The sequence below is a fragment of the Lupinus angustifolius genome, chromosome LG20 (assembly GCF_001865875.1).
Source record: "Lupinus angustifolius cultivar Tanjil chromosome LG20, LupAngTanjil_v1.0, whole genome shotgun sequence".
NCBI classification, from domain to species: Eukaryota; Viridiplantae; Streptophyta; class Magnoliopsida; order Fabales; family Fabaceae; genus Lupinus; species Lupinus angustifolius.
In genome coordinates this window covers 3,476,915-3,500,425 of record NC_032028.1, presented here as the reverse complement: position 1 = coordinate 3,500,425, position 23,511 = coordinate 3,476,915, and the positions used below count along the sequence as shown (strand labels likewise).

Sequence of the window (23,511 nt, the reverse complement as noted above, 5' to 3'; positions counted from 1 at the left end):
CTAAAATCCCAGAGTCAAAAGGACAATAATAAAAAAGAAAGAAACACACAGGTCCTTAAATATTACATTACTGATACAGTGACACGCTACCCTTTTCTTCAAAGCTACATCAACACTTTTCTTCACTTCAAACTACGCTTCCTCTTTTTGAACATTAAATTATGTCATCATTATATCATACATTCCCAGAGAAAGTGAAATTAGAGTCATCGTGTTCAGTTAGCCATTAAACGAAAAATGAAAGAGTGTAATATCACAGTGTAAATTTAAATTATTTATGCCGTTTTAGTATTGGAAAAATTGAAGTGTAAAACAGAGTTACCCTGTTTCAAACAGGGGAGATGAAACGCGTTTCTTGGATCTTGAGGAGCTTCAAAAACACAATGCCGTTGATTAAAGCTCAAGTTACTCTCTTTCTATTCCACTCTTCTTACAGGTATATAGTATATTTCTCATTCACTGTATAACATTTCAGTTTATTCATTTATTTGCAGGCTTTGTGTTTAGTGAGAAGTCGAAAAATGTCGTTTTTGTTGCTAATAACTTGAAGTATGGAACATTCAACACGGTAATAGTCCATTCTCTCTCAAGTTGGTAGATAAGGTTTGTATATGATAGCGTTAGTTAAACTATTATGTTTTTACAGAACCTTGGGTCTGCAGAGTTTGCTTCAACAAGGGCAGGGTGCATTGAAATTGGGAAACAACACATGTTCCAGAATATTCAGAATCTGTGTGATTCAAGCATGGCAAATAGAAACCAACAGAGCGATGATGCTTCCACAGATATAGATATGGATGATAAAACCCAAGTGTGTCCTCTGTTATCCACACTTTACTTTTCATGCTTTTACTTTTAAGATATTGCATGCATTTACTTTTCCTTGTAAAGAAATTATTACAAGGAAAAGTAAATGCATGCAATGTAAACTATAAAAAAATCTCTATTTACTTTATTTAGTAAATAGTAGGATTTGTAAGGAGAAAGTTGTGAATGGAGAAGTGCAAATTTATATTTTGGATGGATGAATGAGTGTTTATACCCTCTAACATAGTTTCTAAACCCTGTCTTAGTGCAATGGAGTTGGGTATGAGGCACCTGTAGTAGTGGACTCCCAGGATCAAAGTAAGGTTAATGGTGAAGATCAGAAGGTTGTTTGCTACTACTTGCATCAATATAGCTTGTGCTTAGTTACCAATTCAATTTATGTTTACTTACTGATTATACTTTCTGTGAACGCCTTTTTTCTAGACTCTTCGAAGATTGGCTCAGAATAGAGAGGCGGCAAGGAAAAGCCGGTTAAGAAAAAAGGTAAATTGTTTCCAATCTGGTGCTAGATTACTTGGTAGTAGCCTTAATTTTATGCAGACCTATTTTTTGTGTTATTTATAAGTGTTGTTTTCATGATGTTTGGGTATATCTCCTTTATTAATGTCTCAGGGTTACAGATGGAACATGTTTGAATCATTTTATTCATATATATGTTGTTTTGGTTTTAAATAGGCATATGTGCAGCAATTGGAGAACAGTAAGCTTAGGCTTGCACTGTTAGAGCAAGAACTTCAACAAGCACGTCAACAGGTGTAAGAAGTTAAAGATTTCCATTCCTTATGGTGCTTTCAATTTTATTTTTTGTGCCATTCTACTTACTAGTTTCTTCATTGGCTGTTATTTACTCCAGGGTGTATTTATTGCAACTGGAACAACGGGCAACCATGGTCGTTCAGTTGCTGGAAATGGTAATTATAGAGAAGTGACCTTGAGCATCATACCCTTTGCAGTGGCATAAACGTCATACTTTTATTGAATGCATTCAAATTATATGCACTTACGTTATTAGATAGGGACTGAACAAAGTAGTTAGGCTAGTATTTTATGGTGTGTGAAAGATAAATGGGAACTAACTATTCTTTGCTCAATAGTAAAAAGTAGGTAAAACTCTTGATATTTATATGCAGGGTAGATAACATTAGGAGGGTTAGTTAGTTATTCATAATGGATAAATGGATGAGTTAGTTATGTGGGGCTGGATAATTGATACTGCCTTCTCAGTGGCTAAAGTGGTAAAGAAACCATAATGCTTCTATCACTTGAACTAAGCTTTCATGCCGAATTTCTTTAAGCAAAACATGTTGAAATCTGTAAACTTATAATACTAGGAAGAATTGTGGTTGTGATGATGTTTTTTGAACCTCCAGGTGCGTTAGCATTTGACATGGACTATGCCCACTGGGTTGACGAGCATCACCGTCTGATCAACAGCCTAAGATCAGCAGTAAATTCTGAAATGGGTGATAATGAACTGCATTGCCGTGTTGATGCTGTTATGGCACATTATGACGAACTATTTAGGTTAAAGATCATAGGCGCAAAGGCTGATGTATTTCACATGCTTTCTGGAATGTGGAAGACACCTGCCGAAAGATGCTTCATGTGGCTTGGCGGATTCCGTTCATCTGAACTTCTCAAGGTGGCTGACCATCTCATCTCTCACTTTTGATTCCTCATGGTAGAAATTATGTTCTGTTGACTTCTGTCTTTGTATTTCCTTTGAGATTCAGATAGTCAGAAACCAACTTGAGCCCTTAACCGATCAGCAGTTGATGGGCATTCATTATTTGCAGCTGTGTTCCCAGCAGGCTGAGGATGCTTTATCTGAAGGCATGGAAGCTTTGCAACAATCTCTATTAGATACAGTTTCCTCCACCTCCATGGGGCTCACTGGTTCTGGAAATGTTGCTGAATACATGGGCCAAATGGCAATTGCAATGAGCAAGCTTGCCACAGTAGAGAATTTCCTTCATCAGGTAAGTTGTAATCTTGATCACTGAGTTTAGCATACTCGTATCACTGTAATTGATTAAAATTGCAGATCTTTAACATTCTAACAAGGATTCTAACTTGGCACATTCTAACATTATACCATGTCAAAACATAGTGTTGCTAATTTTCACTACTACCAAGCAGACCTTAAAAAATGTATATATTTGTATTCTAAATGCCCGTTTTGTTTCTTAGGCTGACCTCTTGAGGGAACAAACTCTGCAACAGTTGCAAAGAATTTTGACCACACTCCAAGCTGCTCACGCTCTCTTGGCCATAAATGACTACATTTCACGACTACGAACGCTTAGTTCATTATGGTTAGCCTGTCCCAAAGAGTAGGGATTAACATATCTATCTGTCCTCAACCTCTTGTGTAGGACCTCTAATGTTGGTCCTTGAAGGGCTGCTGTCACCCTCAAAGCATGAACATGGTTGGTTAATATTTGGCCACACTAAGTAGAAACCTTGTTTCCTTAGCTTCTGATCTAATTTTCCCTAGAAGATTTGTAATTACCTGCATCTTGATATGTACAAGACTACAAGTTTTGAACTGTTGAGAAATGTTGCTTATACTTATTATTATCACAATCAAGCTGATATTGTGCAAGTGTTAAGAGTAGAAGTCAGGGTCCATAGGTGTGAATGCTTATCATACTTCATTGTCACCTTTCCACTACACTACCAGAGCATTGCAAAATAATGGGAAAGCATGACTTGGCTGATTGATAAATCTTCCACTTTCCTTTCTTATCCATATATGTATAGTGAAGGGATATACTGAATTTAAATCTCAGCACTTGAGGTTATTATGTCATTGCATCTGTTACTAATACCATTAGAAGAGAAAATTGCAGTAATCAAGTTTCACAAATTTCTTTATATTCTTCCCACTAATAACAATATGGTATGTACATATATATCATGAAAGAAACTTTTGAAAGCCTTCTCTCCACTTGCAATTTTTGCTTACTCTAAAAGGAACCATCTTATCTGTGTTATGAGCAAGTTATACAATCTTCAATTTCTAGATTCTTGAATCCTTTCTCACCACCAGTCTATAGATTTTTCTCTTGTTCACTCTTCCTGCCAAGATTCAAAATTACGGTTACCATGCGATTTAAGACTCTGATTTTTCCCAAGCAGTTTCATCATATTTAAACTAATGATAAAGATAACAAAATTGTACCTGATGTTTGGTATTTCCTGCATGTCACTTGGGGAATGAAAACTCCAGTGCCTTTCCCATTCTTCCACAAGTTCACTAGCCAAAGAGGGGTTGTGTTTCCCATGAACAAAAATTGTTTGCATGTGGTGAAGCACATTTCAAACCACGCCTTGTCTCATTTGAACCACCACACACATTCTAAGAATCACATTTAAGCATTATATTTTAGATCAACATGTGATTAATAAGTCCTCATACAAGTATTTTAGTTTCTTTCAATTATGTAGTTTTCTGTTTTCGTGGCACTCCATGTTTTATTCTCTTTTTAAAAAGCTGTTTTAACTTGTAAATGATTATGACCATTTAAAGTAAAATTTACTAGCACATGGTGATCTAAGTGATAATAAGTTTGATTCCCTTGTGCAAAACCATTGGTTTGAGTCTTATTGATAGAAAAAGTTCAGAAGCTAAAAGAGTTTACCCTCTTAATAGGTCTTCCCATCTAAACTCAAATTAACCGGCTGAATTCTAGACACCAACTACCAAGGATCCTTAACAATAAAAAATATGGAGAAAAAAAAAATAGTTCTGAAGCTGCATTTCTGAATTTTCCGGTATAAAACTTGATATATTTTAATCAAATATGATTTTTATTTATCCAATTATTGAATTGTAACAATTTACTACTTATATCATTTGTCCCATTTTTAAAAAAAAATTAGACGTCAATAAGAATGTAAAACTATATTAATATAATAGAAAACTAAATCACATTAAATAGTCGATGACTAAATACTTTGCAGATAAACATAAAAACCATTTACTGTCACTGAAAATCACTAAAATAAGTAAATAACTACACAGGTTATCCATGATAGTTGGAAATATTAGCATAAATACTAACGTCTTCGACCTAAATCAGTGTTGAAACATTCCTGCCTAGCTAGACATCATGACATGGTCAATTGCCTGCAGAGCTTGGCTGGAAAAAAATCGCACATCGGCATCAGCATCCTCACTGAGCTCAACCAAACATGGCCGAATTGTTTTTTCCACCACCTGAATGAAAATGATGCTCCCATGATAAGACAAACAAACTAAAGATGAACAGAGGATGAAAAATACAAGTATGATACTTACAGACTGATCAACAATGGGGAAGATGGACTCTAGTACCTTTGCCACATTGAACTTTATGTTGGGCACTCTACATGAGTGCAAACAGAAGCACTCAAAAACTTAAACAAGTAAAACAACTATACTACTCTATGGCATATAACAAACTTTAAGAAAGTAAACCTATTTTTTTGGATAGAAAACTTAAAACAAATAGTAAAATGAAATACCTGTCCTTCGATGCAGCAACAACGACAGGCAACAATGTCGAACAGGTGATTTCAGAGCCCATTACAGGAGCAAGCAGAGAAAGAGAACGAAGAACGGTCATCCGATATAAATAGTGTGTGCTATTAATCATCTCCAAAACCTGTTCCATACAGGGCATGCTGATACTTGTAAAGTTGCTTTCAAAAGAATAACGGAAGAAGTAATAGTTGGTAAAAAGCATAAATTTCAATTAAAAAGCATCTTCGGAGTTCAGACCCTATGGAGGTGAGACCTATAACAAGCCTGTGAAATAATTGGTCTACAGCGTAATAAGTAATAAACTACGCCAACATATGAACCTGTGGAATTATATGCTGCATAGCCCACTCGGGACCAAATTCTTCAGCAAGGCGTTTCACGTTGTTTGCAGCTGCTTCACGAATTGAATGCACCTGCAATATACACTCAGAAGGTTAACAACAGTAGTCATGTGGCTTCCAAATACACTAAGACTGGCAAGGAAGCGGAGAGCTCAAACCTTGTCCTGTAACCACTGCATGCAAAGAGCACCAAGCTTGTCATCAAAGAACCCAACCCCCAATTGACTTGCCAATAAGGGTATATACTCTATTATTGCAAGCCGAACCCTCCAATGCCTATCCTCAGCAAGCTCAACAATGGCTGGTAATAAAGATTGAGATAAAAGATCGATCCCAATAACCTACAAGAATAGATTGATCATTATGAATTTGAAAACTTTGCTTTAGTTGTATGCTTTTTATTCAGTGTATAAGCATATGGAGGCATGCAGGCATAAGGCCATAAACAAAAGCATAACTTCTTCATTCTAAAATGAATAGCATCATCTGAGGAAAAGATAAAAGGTTTGCTAAAGAATACAAAGCATGCAAATTAAAACAATTCCAGAGGATATAACAACCTGATTCACTTGATCAAGCTTGCTGATGATGTTTAGGCGCACATCAGGAAATTCATCCTTCAAAAGAGAAAGAAAAATAGGAAGAAGCTGCTCAATTGTTGCTTCCTGCAATGACAGTAAGGCAGAGCTAAGAATCACATTTACACTAAAGGCAACTACCATCATACCCTTGAATAAAAGATAAGAAAAAAATTACTGGACTATTTTTTATTGCAAAAATGAAGTTGGTACATCCCAATATAAGTGTTGAATTTCTTGGTGATATAAAAAGGGTTAAAACAAATGCCACAAAATTATTGCAATCTTGCAGAATTAAATTAGCACAACCCAGTAAATTCAATGCAAGTCTTCATAACAGCAAAAGGCGGAAGTCATTTACCACAAAGTAACCAGACAGGCATAGAAATATACAAAACCCTAACCCAATTAACAAAGGAATCTACAGAATAGGCATAACACGTGGGTCAAACACAGAATGGCACGAAAGGCATTGATAACATTTACATAGTTTATGATAAGGTAGTCAATTGCGGATAGCGGCTGACCCAAAAAACTATAGCGGGTAGTGGGATAGCCACTACGGCTAAGAAAAAATGTACAAACAATTTATAGCCTACACATAGGTACAAAAAATACTACAATAGATCATATTAAAGTCACATCCCTAATTAATAATCAAGATAAGTGTATTACAAATTCTAGAGTTGATTGAAGTTGGAGGCCATAACAAAGTCGTATCTCACGAAATTGAACCACACGAAGATGGTGTCAAAATTGGGTTCAATTAGTTTGATAAGAGAATCAATAAAGGGATGATGGGGCAAACAACTAGGGACCAAGGAAAAATCCTGCGAGAAAAGATGAGATATGTTCATGAATTAGGAAGCCTTGTGGTTTTGTTCTATGTTGATGAAGAACATGTAAGCAACCGACCATGTATACTGGAATTATGAAGAAAGGTAGAGCCAAGTAAAAGTCGCATGGCCTAGGTAAATCAACAAGTTAAGTAGAAATGAAAGAATGGAAAGGTTAAATTACCTAAAACCCTAGGAAAAAACCTGTCACATTTAAAATGGGCAAAAAAGGACTTTCCCCTTAAACCTGCAATTCCTTGCTATTTGACATGCGACAGGCATTACTGCCATCTGCTCCGCTATCTAATGTGGTGTCACGGGGAACGGCCGAAATCCTACTACCCTCCGCTATCGTGCACCATTGGCTACCTAGGCTTATGACTTTGCCACCTAAAAGACCTGGACACTAAACCTAGATTTGGCAATAATTACTCTTTCTTCCCTTCATTGCAGGCTGGGAGGACAGGGGAAGGTGAGGATTTTAAAGGTGAATCTGGTCAACTTCTGTACAGGAAACCCTGCAGCACGTATGCCACATGCCCCACCCTACTTTCAAAGGACATATTTGAGTACATAGTCGGTTACAGTTTTAATTGTCTATACATCACAACTAGGTGATCCATTTAAGGAAACTGCCTCTATGACCCAAAATTCCAAATGATATCTTGAACTCGGTTTAGATAATGGGAAAAATAAAAACAAATCGACTTTCTGAGTAACGCACTGAAAGATAAAAGATGAATAATTTGTAGGATACCCAACAGATTTTACCAAGCAAAATATGATACAATGCATATTCTTGTCTGGTGCACAATAACTTTACTGCATAAACAGCAGTTTGATATTTATACCTTTCCTAACACTGGAGCCATTCCCATTATTACTGAAGCCAACGCAGAACGGACATGCTGTGAAGAATCTGATGACAATTCCTGCAAAAGTTGTCCCAAAGTATTTAAACACATAATGAATTGCAGAAACAAAAGAGAGGAGAGACTCTGTATATGTATGGAAACAATATTAATGTAGAAGAATTTCTTTCCGAGAGACACACCTTCACACAAGGAAGAATATGATGAATTGCAAGGTCAGGATTTAAAATCCGGGAAAACTTGGTCACTTTTCCAGCAGCTGCTATGCGTACTTCAGCCTCATTGTCTCGAAGCAACCGCACATAGGCAGGGACCAATTCCGTTCTTTTAGACAACAATTATGAAAGAGAATCTTAAGAAAGATAAATAGATATATTGCTTGGACTTCAAATTTAAGCCTTGGTATATATATGAGGAAATCAACATAGGAATCAATGAGATCGAAATCATACAATTATGATTTAACGTGTACGTAACGAACACATTGGTGATCAGAGAGTTGTCAAAATTGTGAGATACAGTGCTAACTCGTGAATTGCTAGATGGAAAGTGATTTTTTTTAAGTGATCATGTGATCAACAACTAACTTTTAAAATTAACCATGCAAGACCCAGATTTATTGCTCACAGTTTTTATATACAAACTGTTCTTGAATCACTCCCTATGTGTATTGGACATCTAGACTTCTATGTTGTGCCTTTTTGTTTTAGTTTCTTTTAGGCTGTTTTAGTTTATTACTATTTACAATAGCACAGAAAAATAATAGAAAGATATGTAACTGAAAAATAATACCTGGTAGGTTCAGGGCCCACAGCTTCACAGAGCTCATACAATTGATTTGCAACATTGTAACGGACACGCCAAGACTTATCCTATCACAGATCGAATTAAATCACATTAAATAAATAAGTTAGTTAATTGAAAGAATATTTGGTATGGTGTACAAAACATTACACATATATAAATGCAGGGAGACCCAATTATTAAGGGTATGTTTGGGATTTGGGAGGAAACCGGGATGGAAACAGATCACATGATTTTACTTTTCCGGTTTGGCAATTTAAAATAATCAAGGCAAAAGTGGAGCATTAAGTTTAAAAATCTATTACAATAACATTATTTCCAACAATGATGTTTAGAAAATGGAACCAATTCGATCAACTGATTCACAAAATAGAAATCAAAACCTGATTGTGTTCTGGGTTAGCTTTCCAATGACAAAAAGTTAATATTAAAAGTTTAAAACTTAAAACATAATTAATATCACTGACTTACTGACATTCCTTTCCATAAGCATAGTGGAATTTTATCCTTGCAGTTCAGAATAACTCAAACATCATCCCCACATCCTGACATGTTTCCCAACTTTTTTTCAGGTAAAGGGTGTGATGCTATTCAGTAGGTGTTATTTTAGTAGACACATAGTATTCCAGGACATTCTTCCAAAATTAAAATAAAAACTTTATAAATTCACGAGATGAAATACAACTAGTCTCAGGGGGATAACTAACATGCATTATCATTAGCACAAATTATATAGCTTGGCAACTGAATCATCTACATTGCGGATATGATATGAGCATAATGAAGTAAGAAAATAAATTAGTTATAATTAACAGTAGTTTTATCCACTCTCCTAAATATACCTGGGAGAAGTTAACAATAACTGGGAGTATATGTGCAACACAATCTTGTGGCTCCAACAGCTTGCCAAGAGCAGCGCAGCCCTCCACAGCCAATAATCTAACAGAATCTTGATCTGATCCAAATAATAAAAGTACAACATAACTATTAAAAAGTGATGTATATTCAGAAAATTAGATAATATAGTCCACAACATAATCAAACAGCCTAGTCTACTAGACAAATGATGACACTTTCCATCTAGAAAGAAAAATAAATGTTTATTTAATCACCATCCTGAGTAAGATCGTCAAAAATCGACATGATGTCTGCCTTCAAATGAGCATATTCAACAGTTGCGGCAAATTTCCCAAGATTTGATGCAGCAGACCTTCTAACCATAGGCATGTCATCTTGACATAATTGACTGTATATTGACCTCAACTCTGTCTTTGACGTTTCTGGTGCACTTGTGTACACAATATGAAATAATCCACATGCAGAGACTCGGGCAGTAAACCATTCACCTGCTGCTAATCTCTGAAAAAGAAATTGTAGCACGAATTGGGCAGGATGTTCAACCAACATTATGAGTGACAACTAACAGGAATTATACAACACATCATAAATGATAGACAAGCGCTGCAACACACATGATCACTTGGCCCCAACAGAATGTTATGTAGTGCAGCCAAATTGCAGAGGCATATAAGGCACAATGATTTAGGTCAACCTGGATCCATTAGCCAACCTCTTTTTTTCATTAAGTAGACTACAAGGTTGTTCAAATATAAAAATAGGAAGAAGCTGCTCAATTGTTGCTTCCTGCAATGACAGTAAGGCAGAGCTAAGAATCACATTTACACTAAAGGCAACTACCATCATACCCTTGAATAAAAGATAAGAAAAAAATTACTGGACTATTTTTTATTGCAAAAATGAAGTTGGTACATCCCAATATAAGTGTTGAATTTCTTGGTGATATAAAAAGGGTTAAAACAAATGCCACAAAATTATTGCAATCTTGCAGAATTAAATTAGCACAACCCAGTAAATTCAATGCAAGTCTTCATAACAGCAAAAGGCGGAAGTCATTTACCACAAAGTAACCAGACAGGCATAGAAATATACAAAACCCTAACCCAATTAACAAAGGAATCTACAGAATAGGCATAACACGTGGGTCAAACACAGAATGGCACGAAAGGCATTGATAACATTTACATAGTTTATGATAAGGTAGTCAATTGCGGATAGCGGCTGACCCAAAAAACTATAGCGGGTAGTGGGATAGCCACTACGGCTAAGAAAAAATGTACAAACAATTTATAGCCTACACATAGGTACAAAAAATACTACAATAGATCATATTAAAGTCACATCCCTAATTAATAATCAAGATAAGTGTATTACAAATTCTAGAGTTGATTGAAGTTGGAGGCCATAACAAAGTCGTATCTCACGAAATTGAACCACACGAAGATGGTGTCAAAATTGGGTTCAATTAGTTTGATAAGAGAATCAATAAAGGGATGATGGGGCAAACAACTAGGGACCAAGGAAAAATCCTGCGAGAAAAGATGAGATATGTTCATGAATTAGGAAGCCTTGTGGTTTTGTTCTATGTTGATGAAGAACATGTAAGCAACCGACCATGTATACTGGAATTATGAAGAAAGGTAGAGCCAAGTAAAAGTCGCATGGCCTAGGTAAATCAACAAGTTAAGTAGAAATGAAAGAATGGAAAGGTTAAATTACCTAAAACCCTAGGAAAAAACCTGTCACATTTAAAATGGGCAAAAAAGGACTTTCCCCTTAAACCTGCAATTCCTTGCTATTTGACATGCGACAGGCATTACTGCCATCTGCTCCGCTATCTAATGTGGTGTCACGGGGAACGGCCGAAATCCTACTACCCTCCGCTATCGTGCACCATTGGCTACCTAGGCTTATGACTTTGCCACCTAAAAGACCTGGACACTAAACCTAGATTTGGCAATAATTACTCTTTCTTCCCTTCATTGCAGGCTGGGAGGACAGGGGAAGGTGAGGATTTTAAAGGTGAATCTGGTCAACTTCTGTACAGGAAACCCTGCAGCACGTATGCCACATGCCCCACCCTACTTTCAAAGGACATATTTGAGTACATAGTCGGTTACAGTTTTAATTGTCTATACATCACAACTAGGTGATCCATTTAAGGAAACTGCCTCTATGACCCAAAATTCCAAATGATATCTTGAACTCGGTTTAGATAATGGGAAAAATAAAAACAAATCGACTTTCTGAGTAACGCACTGAAAGATAAAAGATGAATAATTTGTAGGATACCCAACAGATTTTACCAAGCAAAATATGATACAATGCATATTCTTGTCTGGTGCACAATAACTTTACTGCATAAACAGCAGTTTGATATTTATACCTTTCCTAACACTGGAGCCATTCCCATTATTACTGAAGCCAACGCAGAACGGACATGCTGTGAAGAATCTGATGACAATTCCTGCAAAAGTTGTCCCAAAGTATTTAAACACATAATGAATTGCAGAAACAAAAGAGAGGAGAGACTCTGTATATGTATGGAAACAATATTAATGTAGAAGAATTTCTTTCCGAGAGACACACCTTCACACAAGGAAGAATATGATGAATTGCAAGGTCAGGATTTAAAATCCGGGAAAACTTGGTCACTTTTCCAGCAGCTGCTATGCGTACTTCAGCCTCATTGTCTCGAAGCAACCGCACATAGGCAGGGACCAATTCCGTTCTTTTAGACAACAATTATGAAAGAGAATCTTAAGAAAGATAAATAGATATATTGCTTGGACTTCAAATTTAAGCCTTGGTATATATATGAGGAAATCAACATAGGAATCAATGAGATCGAAATCATACAATTATGATTTAACGTGTACGTAACGAACACATTGGTGATCAGAGAGTTGTCAAAATTGTGAGATACAGTGCTAACTCGTGAATTGCTAGATGGAAAGTGATTTTTTTTAAGTGATCATGTGATCAACAACTAACTTTTAAAATTAACCATGCAAGACCCAGATTTATTGCTCACAGTTTTTATATACAAACTGTTCTTGAATCACTCCCTATGTGTATTGGACATCTAGACTTCTATGTTGTGCCTTTTTGTTTTAGTTTCTTTTAGGCTGTTTTAGTTTATTACTATTTACAATAGCACAGAAAAATAATAGAAAGATATGTAACTGAAAAATAATACCTGGTAGGTTCAGGGCCCACAGCTTCACAGAGCTCATACAATTGATTTGCAACATTGTAACGGACACGCCAAGACTTATCCTATCACAGATCGAATTAAATCACATTAAATAAATAAGTTAGTTAATTGAAAGAATATTTGGTATGGTGTACAAAACATTACACATATATAAATGCAGGGAGACCCAATTATTAAGGGTATGTTTGGGATTTGGGAGGAAACCGGGATGGAAACAGATCACATGATTTTACTTTTCCGGTTTGGCAATTTAAAATAATCAAGGCAAAAGTGGAGCATTAAGTTTAAAAATCTATTACAATAACATTATTTCCAACAATGATGTTTAGAAAATGGAACCAATTCGATCAACTGATTCACAAAATAGAAATCAAAACCTGATTGTGTTCTGGGTTAGCTTTCCAATGACAAAAAGTTAATATTAAAAGTTTAAAACTTAAAACATAATTAATATCACTGACTTACTGACATTCCTTTCCATAAGCATAGTGGAATTTTATCCTTGCAGTTCAGAATAACTCAAACATCATCCCCACATCCTGACATGTTTCCCAACTTTTTTTCAGGTAAAGGGTGTGATGCTATTCAGTAGGTGTTATTTTAGTAGACACATAGTATTCCAGGACATTCTTCCAAAATTAAAATAAAAACTTTATAAATTCACGAGATGAAATACAACTAGTCTCAGGGGGATAACTAACATGCATTATCATTAGCACAAATTATATAGCTTGGCAACTGAATCATCTACATTGCGGATATGATATGAGCATAATGAAGTAAGAAAATAAATTAGTTATAATTAACAGTAGTTTTATCCACTCTCCTAAATATACCTGGGAGAAGTTAACAATAACTGGGAGTATATGTGCAACACAATCTTGTGGCTCCAACAGCTTGCCAAGAGCAGCGCAGCCCTCCACAGCCAATAATCTAACAGAATCTTGATCTGATCCAAATAATAAAAGTACAACATAACTATTAAAAAGTGATGTATATTCAGAAAATTAGATAATATAGTCCACAACATAATCAAACAGCCTAGTCTACTAGACAAATGATGACACTTTCCATCTAGAAAGAAAAATAAATGTTTATTTAATCACCATCCTGAGTAAGATCGTCAAAAATCGACATGATGTCTGCCTTCAAATGAGCATATTCAACAGTTGCGGCAAATTTCCCAAGATTTGATGCAGCAGACCTTCTAACCATAGGCATGTCATCTTGACATAATTGACTGTATATTGACCTCAACTCTGTCTTTGACGTTTCTGGTGCACTTGTGTACACAATATGAAATAATCCACATGCAGAGACTCGGGCAGTAAACCATTCACCTGCTGCTAATCTCTGAAAAAGAAATTGTAGCACGAATTGGGCAGGATGTTCAACCAACATTATGAGTGACAACTAACAGGAATTATACAACACATCATAAATGATAGACAAGCGCTGCAACACACATGATCACTTGGCCCCAACAGAATGTTATGTAGTGCAGCCAAATTGCAGAGGCATATAAGGCACAATGATTTAGGTCAACCTGGATCCATTAGCCAACCTCTTTTTTTCATTAAGTAGACTACAAGGTTGTTCAAATATGGAAAATATGAAATTCCAGGAAAAGTAAGATTGGTACAATAATAGGATAAACAGTATATCGGCTTTTTTACCCCAATAGTGCAAGTAACTATCAAAATTACTGATGGTATAAGTTTTGAACTAATTACTTATGTGGTGTATCTTTTACAAAGTCATAGTTATGAACTTCCATATAAGTTTTTATTATATTATATATACTCGTTTTTTTAAATTGCCGAAGTTGATGTCAGTTTACCTCTTTAACTTTTTTTGGTGTAGTGATATAGCTTTTAGACCATTTAAGAATTCAGCTCACTTATTGCCTCTCATGATATTCGAACATATTCAAATAACATACTGATGCAGCCAGCTATGCCATAGAAAGTGTAGAACTACCATTCATAACAGCTTCCTGCTGTCTTGGAAGGCAAAAAACCACAAACAATGATAGAGGTTCAACAAACCCCTCGTTAATTTTCTGCATTGATCTTTCCTAAATTTCAGCCAGCAACCCTTCCAAATGAGCCCATGGCTGACAAGTCTTGAAGCTGCAGCTCCCAACTTTGTAGGACTGTATTCCTCTTCTGTATCACTGTTAGTAATCTTGGCAGCAATTATTTGAAGAAGGACACCATGGCAAAATGAGCAACAATTTTTTTAAAAAAAGGCAAGTCATTGTTTAAGAAACGACTTCAGCAACTTAAAAAAACATAAGTCATTGTTTGAAACAACTGTTTATATATAAAGCTCGGGCCAGTGTATGAGTCTCCCACCTAGTGGGTCAATCCACAAGTGGAGAGACTATTTCCATGATTTGAACTTGTGTCAGTAAGCACAAACCTTACTGATCTCTACTATTTTAAAAGAAAAAACATTTCCATAAGTCGTGTTCACAACTACCATATTTTATTTTAAAAAATAAGTCATGGTCTTTCTTAAAAACCGAAAAATAAGTAGTGGTTCCCGTCTACAACTTTCTAAAAGTAACACTAATTTAGTTATAAATTCAAATTTCAAAACATAAAGTATGAGGTAATTATGAAAGTCACTTGCACTACATAGGTAAAAGGCTTCAGTAGTCAGTACCACATTAGGCACAGCCGCCCGCACCAGAACCACGTGTGAGGAAGGAAATATTTTAGGTCACAGTCATGATGGAATTCCACCTAAAATAAAACTAATAATAAGGACATTTATGATGAAAAATGTTAACTGACCTTCACCAATGGGATGAAATATTCAACCAAGTCACTCTCTCTCATTTGAGACCCAACTCTACAAAGTGATTCCACAGCTTTATCTCTCACACAGGTTTCCTCAACAGTGCAAAGATTCTCCAATGGTGGGAGCAAAACACTGGCATGTTCCACACCCCCAACATAAGGAACGAACACTCCTAACTCTTCCGCCATTGCAAGGAGTACCTCATCACCATCGTCATTGTTTTCTCTCAAAAATGGAATTAATTCCCTACGAGTTCGTTCCTCCCCAAGAGCACGTGCAATTGTCGATAGCCTGCGAATTGAGTTCAACCGTAGCAGGATGTCATCATTTTTCAGCTCATCTATAAGCACTGCTATCGGATATAGTGGTTCATCAGCCATAGATATTTCGTTTTTGTTCAGGAGATTTCTGGCAGAATCAGCAAATTAATCAAATTGTTAAAAGAGGCCAACTATAACCATAAGTTCCCCAAATATATAGATATTCAGCTAATAAATTATTACGAAATCTTACAGCAACACCATAAATTACCAAGTCATCACACTAGGCATTAATGTAACGTATAAATCGTTAAAAATAAGATCGCTTGAATTTGAAACTTCTTTATTTTAATAAAAAAGTTCCTATTTTAACACATTAGTTCACTCCTAATAAATTATCTGCCTCTTTCTCTCTCACACACAGACACATGCATTTATAGCAATCAGTAAAAATTTATAACGGCTTTCTAACTTAAAACTTCGAAATCAAACAATTGAAAAATTAATAACAAAAAAAAAACAATTGAAGATTTTGAAATCAAGGCTAGTGTGTCAAATAGAGGTACACGTGGGTGAAATATCGTACCTTATCGCACGAAACTGTCAACGTCTATCGATTTCGCGAGCTAACCGTGGAGAATTACGATCTTTCTGATGAATCGTTGGAAAAAGTCGATTTAATAGGAACTGATAAACATGGAGATTGAAAACCCTAAAAGAAAAGAATGGAAAGAAGAAGAAGACAACGATAGAAGAAGCAATGTGGTCACAACTCAAATGGCGTATTTGATTGACTTTAATCTATAAGTTAAAAAAAAACGCACGATTTCTGCTTGCGCACTTGTGTAAGTGTAACCAGTAAGTAACTTCTTTTATTTTATTTTATTCAAACAACATTTTTTTATATTACTTAAATCGTTCCTAATTTATCTAAGGATTGTGTATGTGGATTTTTCTTGCAACTCGAACCGAATCAACCATGAACAATTTTGGTTTGATTAATGATGTTGATCTTATGTATAGGAACCAAATTCAGTTGAACGGTTTATCTTTTTTTTATAACTTTATTTCATATGCATCTTTTACCATTTCAAGTATCATTTAGCCAAGAAACTACTGTAATTTAAAATGTGATTCATTTGCATAATTTAAATTGATGAAATAATCGAATAATTAATCAGAACTGAAATAATAAAAATAAACGATTTGACATTTCTTTTGATATTTCACCCGAAATAGTGGAAATGTTTTATTTCACCACATGTTTGTTTAAATATGTGATTCAAGTGATCCTTGTAGCTATGTAATTGTCGTTCAAAAAAAAATTAAACCATAAAATTGAACTTAATCACAAATTTCTGTTCGACTTAGCTTGATCCACATTAAATTAAATATGAGTATATCAATATAATTAATTTTTTTAATCTAAATTATATTGACACTCTTCAGACTGAAATTTAGTACAGTTAAATACTCAAGTTTTTGCATTTATACAAATCTCTTTTAATTTATGTACATTTATTGCATTGATTCATCTACAAATAACATGAGCTTAATTATATTTACCTTCCTTAAAAAAGATTGATGTTCCTTTGCTCTTTTTATGTGCTTTTGATATTCATATATATAAATAAGATAAAAAGCATTGAGAAATAGAGATAAAAGTATACAGTATCAAAAAGATTGTAAAATTTTGATGTATAAGCAATAGGGTAAATTGTTGTAAATAACTCAATAATTTTAACAAAACTCTGTGAACTCTGGCTCAGAGTACCACCACTCAGTAGCTACCTCAGCACAGGTTGGTCAAAAGGGTCTTTAAAATTTGCCTTCTCACTAAGATCTTGGAATTCATGCACAAGACTCTGAAGCCTTGCAACAAACTCAATTAAAAGTGAAGTAAATGTTGCCAAAGACAAGGAGCTAGCACTTTCATACACTTTGGACTCTGGTTCATATGTTATAGGATCTATGATAAAAGAGGATTGTGGCCAATTTACTAAACTCTTGTTCATGGTATGTGCAAAACTTAATTCAGTTAAACTATGCTCTATGCATATACTAAGTTTTGAATCATCTCCAGTTTCAGTGGGGGAATTGATTAATGAGTCTTTGTTCTCGTTGTCTTTAACATCGTCGTTTGAATTGTCGGGTTGTTCATTTTCCTTGGCCTTTCTTGCAGCTTCCCAACCTTCTGAATTGAGTAGAAGGTATGATAATTTGTCAATCTTCAACTGCAAAATTTCAGCTGCCTCATGAACTTCTCTGAGAATGTCAGTGTTGCTTAGCTTTTCCATCTTTTCGAATTTGCTTCCAAGCTGACGCAATACTTTCGCTCCTTCAGCACCAACCTTCTGAAGTTCATCACAGAAAACTAGCCTCTTTTCTGGAGGCGCCTGCCACATTAACAATATTCAAATATGGCAACCTTATAACTAAATGCATTATCTCAAATAATGCATTAGTTATTGACTGTTGAGGAAGTGTAGGAAAAAGTCAAAATATCAAGCAATCTAAAGTATCAAAATTAACCAATAATAATAAGGTGAAGTTTATAATTTTATATATTAGTAAGTGTATCAAGAGCTTATAGAAGATTGAAACAAGACATGATTAAGCAAACACAGTCATTAGGAAGCAACAATTCATAAGATTGTGATGATCAAGAAAATGCAATTGAATAAATTTACAATTTAGAGTGTCCATTAGTAAATGGAAACTTCATACACAAGCAAATTATTTTCCCCTTGAAAGGTAGCATAGAACAAAAACAAAAATTACATAAAGTTGAAATCAGGCACAGATCACAGAATAAAAGGTTTACCTGTATTTCTGAAAGTATGCATCCATGCATTGCCATGACCATGAAAGCACAATGCCTCAATGCTCCACTAACTTTGATGTAGCTTTTCCAAGGATAATTGAACTTCTTGTATGGACCATGAGGTGGCTCCCATAATGCAAAATCTACCTACAAGGGTGAAAAGGCATATAAAATGTAAAGACTACTTACAATATTTTACTTATGTTATTGAAGAAAGTATCAAACACACTTGTAAAAATGCCAATACCAGAGTCTCTTCTTGGCTTGATGATTGCACTGCTGTTCTATAACCGCGATAAAGTGGGTCGTCAGAGGCTTGGTAAAGAAGAATTTTCGACGGGACCCTCTCATATTCAACACATTTTAGGTACCCATTTACACAACCTTCTAAAGATGCAGCAACTCCATTGAAATTTTTCACTACCAACTTATGCAGATCCTCTCCAGACCAAATAGGGAAAATGCAAATATTCACAGACAAACATACACAAGCACCAACACCAATAAGAATTAATCTGTAAAAAGCTGTGCTGAAAAACTGCAGTCCATGTCTCCCAGATACCAACACGATACAAAATGTCAACAAGAATACTCGAAAGCCATATTCATATGGCTTCATTGCAGGGTAAAGCTTCACATAGTTTGCACAAAATCCTGAACACCAAAAAAAGTACAATCCTATATGATCAAATTCAATCCTCAGGTTACTATATCAAATTCCTAAGTGCAAAAAGAAAATGCATTCTAACCTGCAATAAAAATGGAGACTACAATAATAAGTTCGTCCAAAGCTCCACCAACAAACACAGATAATTCTGCAATTCCTAGAGCAAGCACTCCAGCACAAACTGTTCCCAAAGCGCGATTGAATCCTTTGTTAAGGGTTGCACCTGCTCCCAAAATAACCAATAAGAAGAAACATAACTTGTTCATCAAGCAACACAACTAAACCCAAAGAAAAATCTATCAAATACACTCTTTTAACATCTTCTTAACTCTGTCAACATTTTTTGTCAAAATCAAAAACATGAGTTCACTCTTTTTGTAAATGACCACACTGATTAGTTATTCTTAAAAATGTTGAGGGAACATTTGCTGTTTTTTTACCTATGCTGAATTCGAAAACAACAACAACAGTGAGGATGGCCCAAATGGAATACTTGCTAAGCTGTTCTTCTTTGATGAATATAAAAAGCGAAACAATGGCTAATGATAACCCTGCTTTGCCAGCGAACATAACTTTACGTGGATCATTGCGACCCATCTCATATAATTGTGACATAAACTCTTGTAGCCCATTTCGAAATCTAACCACGCGATCAGAAAGCGCGTCGAGGAAGGATCCGTTGGCGACACTATTGTCTCCATTGTTGAGTCCGAAGTCTATGTTTTCCTTCTTTAGGAGCCTTTCTTTTCCCTTCTCTAAGAAACTTTGTCTTAATGATCCTACTCTCCCTAATGACTCTACTCTCTTAGCCATTTCTAGAAATTTTATTGCATGTTATGATTATTGTTATTATGGTTTTATTGATTGGTTGGAATAAAAGAAGTTGTGGACAAAATGGTGGAAATGTTTTGGATGGGATTAATCGTTGAAGGAGAGAATGGTGCAGTGAATGAAGGTGATGCAAAAGACCCGCCAAAGTAGAATACGTAGCAAGAAATATTTGTTAGGTTACTGTTGCTTTTGGATTCAGCTTAGCTTTGAAATTTTCTTCCAAGCTTGAACTTTAAGAATACATTAATTATAGAGTTAATTTAAATCGATTACATAAATTATCCTTCACTTTTCTACACATTTATAAACATCCTCCAATTTTTTATACTTTTCATTACATTGATCATCCTGCATGATACATAAGTGTAATATTTTAAACAAAAAATATGATAGATGCAATTAAGTTAAACAAAACATGCTATATTGTGAGGAAAAATTCAAATAATATACAAATCAAATATCTTTATTATTTTTAGTTATAAAATGCAACAACAATTCTAAAGAGATATTGTTTAAATTGCTCTTATACTATATCGTAACGAACCCAAAAATAATAATGAGGTATCGAGTCATATATTATTTGGACTTGTCTCTGCAATATACCATATTTTGTTTAACTTAATTGCATTTATCACATTTTTTGTTTAAAAATTACATTTTTTGTTTCTTCTCATGCGGGGTGATCATTATAATAAAAGTATAATTAGGGGGTCTATATTGGTGTAGAAAAGTGAGGGATGATTTGTGTAATTTTGCTAAAACTCATGGGGTGTCGGTGTAATTTACTCTTAATTATATATGTCTCGTGAGGTAGGTATTATCCTTCATTCATTTTTAATTTTATTATTATCTCTTAAATAAAAATAATACAAATGAATAATAGATGATGTATTAAATGTGTATAAATCTTTACACAAAATATGCATATATATATATATATATATATATATATATATATATATATATATATATATATTATTATATACTATTACACTTATTTTATAATTATAATTGTTATGAATTATGTTTTTTTTTGGTAATCGCAAGCGTTTTCTTAACTCTTAAGTGCTAAGACTAACTATATATATGGTGTGTGTATATATTAAAAAGTGTACTGGGTACTAATATATTTACCTTCTTTCTTCAATGTAGCAGTAGTTGACAAATGCCAACTTCCTAGTTTGCAAGTCCTAGAACTTGTAGTTGTTGAGGTTGCCCCTCAAAAAAGGTAGGAGCAAAGGTACAAGATCACCATAATATTCAAAACTCTGAAAACAGCTTCTCTCAAAGTTAAATCTTGTAGCCTAAATGAACAAAGGGTCCTCTTTTGAGAATCAAAATTGGCATCAATACAATATCAGCTGCAAACGCTTCTAATCCCCAACCCTTCACTTCTCACTCTCCCTTAAGACCATACACCGCCAAATCCATATGTTTTCTTCCCACAAGTTGTGAGAATACTTGAATTGTTAGAAATATATTTTATCCTGAACAAAGAAATGGTTGATTGATATGCATGTAGAAACCTTTAAAGTGTGTGTTGCCACATTAGATTCGATTCGCCCCCACCAATTTAAGTACATTGGATGCAAATGAGATGAACTTAGTGGTAAGGTACACTGTTTATAACATAGGATCGAACTCATAACCTCCAATTCATTGCCAATAAGTATAACCACTGAACCAATTATCATTATATTTCATATATTATAAAATCAAAATATGTATATACTCGCTATCTGAATTCAGATATTTTGATAATATCTTTCATACAAGTTACTATAATTTTGGACAATCTTGTTGGTGAAAATGGGACTGTTTTCGCTGGTGATCACAATAAAATGTGAATATCATGTCTTATCATCAAACATGAGGTTTAAATTTGGGTATGCCACTATTACTTACAACAATATGTCAACACTTTTGGGAGTTGTGGAAGCCACATGACAGCCACGTTTTTCGCAATTATTCGAAACGTCAAAATTTTGGAAGTTTTTGAGAACCATATCTACAATTTGGCACAACATTTCTTGATGTTCTTCAACATTGGACTAAGGTTGTTGGAGCCTAATGAATTGTCTTACACCTTTACTAACCATACATTTGTCAACCTTGGACCACACCTTATATAAGTATTTAAAAAATAACTATTTAGATATATAATTCACTTGGGTCTATTATTGTCGTCATTTTCTTTAGTTAGACCAACCTTTCAGTCAATCGATAATCATGTAGACTAAATCTTATACACTCAAGTATTGGATTCATTTATAGTGTTCAACTAACTTTGACCAATTCTAACATTGAGATAAAACATTTGTTTTCAAAATTTCCTCAGTATATGTGTAAATTATGAGTGAATGGTAAGTTAAAGTCACTTCTTGTGAATAATGCTAAGTTAAAGTCACTTCTTATTATGAATTCTAACTTATTGTTAAATTGGGGATATGATATAAAGAAAATAAAGATGGAGAAAAGGTACATATATGAAGTATAATTTATAAGTTTTATATATTATTATTGTATCATTTATCATTTATGTTTAATTATTATTGACTATTCAAAAAAATACAAATGAATCGTGAATGTTATACTAACCGCATATAAATTACCTAACAGTATATAAATATTATTATTCTTCCCAATTACTGTGTTGAATATATTATTATTCTTCCCTAGTACTTTTATCTTACTTTCATCTCAGTTAATGATAATTAACAGTCAAGCTATAATCCTTTCACGAAAGTAGCCTATAAATTATCCTACACCATACAAAAAGTTAAATGTCACAAAATGATATTTAATTAATTCAAATGTAAAACATGTCACTTTTTTATAATGATTGATAAATTGATTTTATAAGATGGTATATATTACTCTAATATGGGTCATTAGATATATTACCCACAGTAACACTATATATATTTCATGTCCCCATGACTTTGGTTTCACGTTATTAATTTTTGCCAACACTGACTGACTTGCATGATCCAATTTCCCACCTATTAATGAGATGCACAATCTCATCATCACAGTTTCCAGTATTTAAACCTCTAGGTAAATAATATTGGCACCGGGACACACCCAGCAACCTGAGTTACCATGAACTCCGGTCCAGCGAAAGTTCATAATACACCTAACCCATGTTTGCATAGTTATGAGCTATTAACAATCATTATTCACATGAAACTTTCCGCGCCACTGAAGGTTAATGCTTTTAGCAAGTGGAACCATTTATTGGTAAGTAGACAGTTATCCA

The 23,511-nt window shown here is 34.5% G+C and overlaps 3 protein-coding genes across 4 annotated transcripts; 1 reads left to right on the top strand and 2 right to left on the bottom strand.

Annotated features, from left to right (window-relative positions):
- On the top strand, positions 238 to 3,628 carry LOC109335407 (transcription factor TGA2.3-like). Its single transcript, XM_019571542.1, has 10 exons — positions 238 to 247; positions 495 to 568; positions 647 to 811; positions 1,074 to 1,151; positions 1,252 to 1,311; positions 1,504 to 1,581; positions 1,682 to 1,739; positions 2,199 to 2,470; positions 2,562 to 2,807; positions 3,019 to 3,628. The coding sequence occupies exons 1-10, from the start codon at positions 238 to 240 to the stop codon at positions 3,163 to 3,165; spliced, it is 1,188 nt and encodes a 395-aa protein (XP_019427087.1). The 3' UTR covers positions 3,166 to 3,628.
- Positions 4,724 to 16,722, bottom strand: LOC109336407 (serine/threonine-protein phosphatase 2A 65 kDa regulatory subunit A beta isoform-like). Of its 2 annotated transcripts, XM_019572985.1 has the most exons (13): positions 16,517 to 16,722; positions 15,664 to 16,078; positions 13,969 to 14,215; positions 13,699 to 13,811; positions 12,845 to 12,924; positions 12,235 to 12,376; positions 12,032 to 12,112; positions 6,258 to 6,362; positions 5,856 to 6,038; positions 5,677 to 5,769; positions 5,338 to 5,477; positions 5,132 to 5,198; positions 4,724 to 5,050 (listed from the first exon to the last, which is right to left on the bottom strand). In XM_019572985.1, the coding sequence occupies exons 2-13, from the start codon at positions 16,048 to 16,050 to the stop codon at positions 4,931 to 4,933; spliced, it is 1,758 nt and encodes a 585-aa protein (XP_019428530.1). In that variant the 5' UTR covers positions 16,051 to 16,078; positions 16,517 to 16,722; the 3' UTR covers positions 4,724 to 4,930. The 2 variants fall into 2 exon arrangements, with proteins under 2 accessions (XP_019428530.1, XP_019428531.1); XM_019572986.1 differs by lacking the exons at positions 12,032 to 12,112; positions 12,235 to 12,376; positions 12,845 to 12,924; ... (2 more) ...; positions 15,664 to 16,078; positions 16,517 to 16,722 and adding exons at positions 7,963 to 8,043; positions 8,166 to 8,307; positions 8,776 to 8,855; positions 9,630 to 9,742; positions 9,900 to 10,209 and having other exon boundaries at positions 4,777 to 5,050.
- LOC109335313 (aluminum-activated malate transporter 5-like) lies at positions 17,518 to 20,402 on the bottom strand. Its single transcript, XM_019571445.1, has 5 exons — positions 19,862 to 20,402; positions 19,504 to 19,644; positions 19,002 to 19,408; positions 18,755 to 18,901; positions 17,518 to 18,326 (listed from the first exon to the last, which is right to left on the bottom strand). Exons 1-5 carry the CDS (start codon positions 20,232 to 20,234, stop codon positions 17,718 to 17,720), a joined length of 1,677 nt encoding a protein of 558 aa, XP_019426990.1. The 5' UTR covers positions 20,235 to 20,402; the 3' UTR covers positions 17,518 to 17,717.

Excerpts from the sequence above, each read along its gene's own strand:
- LOC109336407 (XM_019572985.1), bottom strand. The coding sequence starts at position 16,050 with ATGGCTGATGAACCACTATATCCGATAGCAGTGCTTATAGATGAGCTG. Across the intron at positions 12,925-13,698 it reads TTATTGTTAACTTCTCCCAG|GATAAGTCTTGGCGTGTCCG; the intron begins GTATATTTAGGA and ends GATCTGTGATAG. Across the intron at positions 5,051-5,131 it reads TCCCCATTGTTGATCAGTCT|GTGGTGGAAAAAACAATTCG; the intron begins GTAAGTATCATA and ends ATTTTCATTCAG.
- LOC109335313 (XM_019571445.1), bottom strand. The coding sequence starts at position 20,234 with ATGGCTAAGAGAGTAGAGTCATTAGGGAGAGTAGGATCATTAAGACAA. Across the intron at positions 19,409-19,503 it reads AGTCTCCATTTTTATTGCAG|GATTTTGTGCAAACTATGTG; the intron begins GTTAGAATGCAT and ends TTTGGTGTTCAG. Across the intron at positions 18,902-19,001 it reads CAAGCCAAGAAGAGACTCTG|GTAGATTTTGCATTATGGGA; the intron begins GTATTGGCATTT and ends TCACCCTTGTAG.
- LOC109335407 (XM_019571542.1), top strand. Across the intron at positions 812-1,073 it reads ATATGGATGATAAAACCCAA|TGCAATGGAGTTGGGTATGA; the intron begins GTGTGTCCTCTG and ends ACCCTGTCTTAG. Across the intron at positions 1,312-1,503 it reads AAAGCCGGTTAAGAAAAAAG|GCATATGTGCAGCAATTGGA; the intron begins GTAAATTGTTTC and ends GGTTTTAAATAG.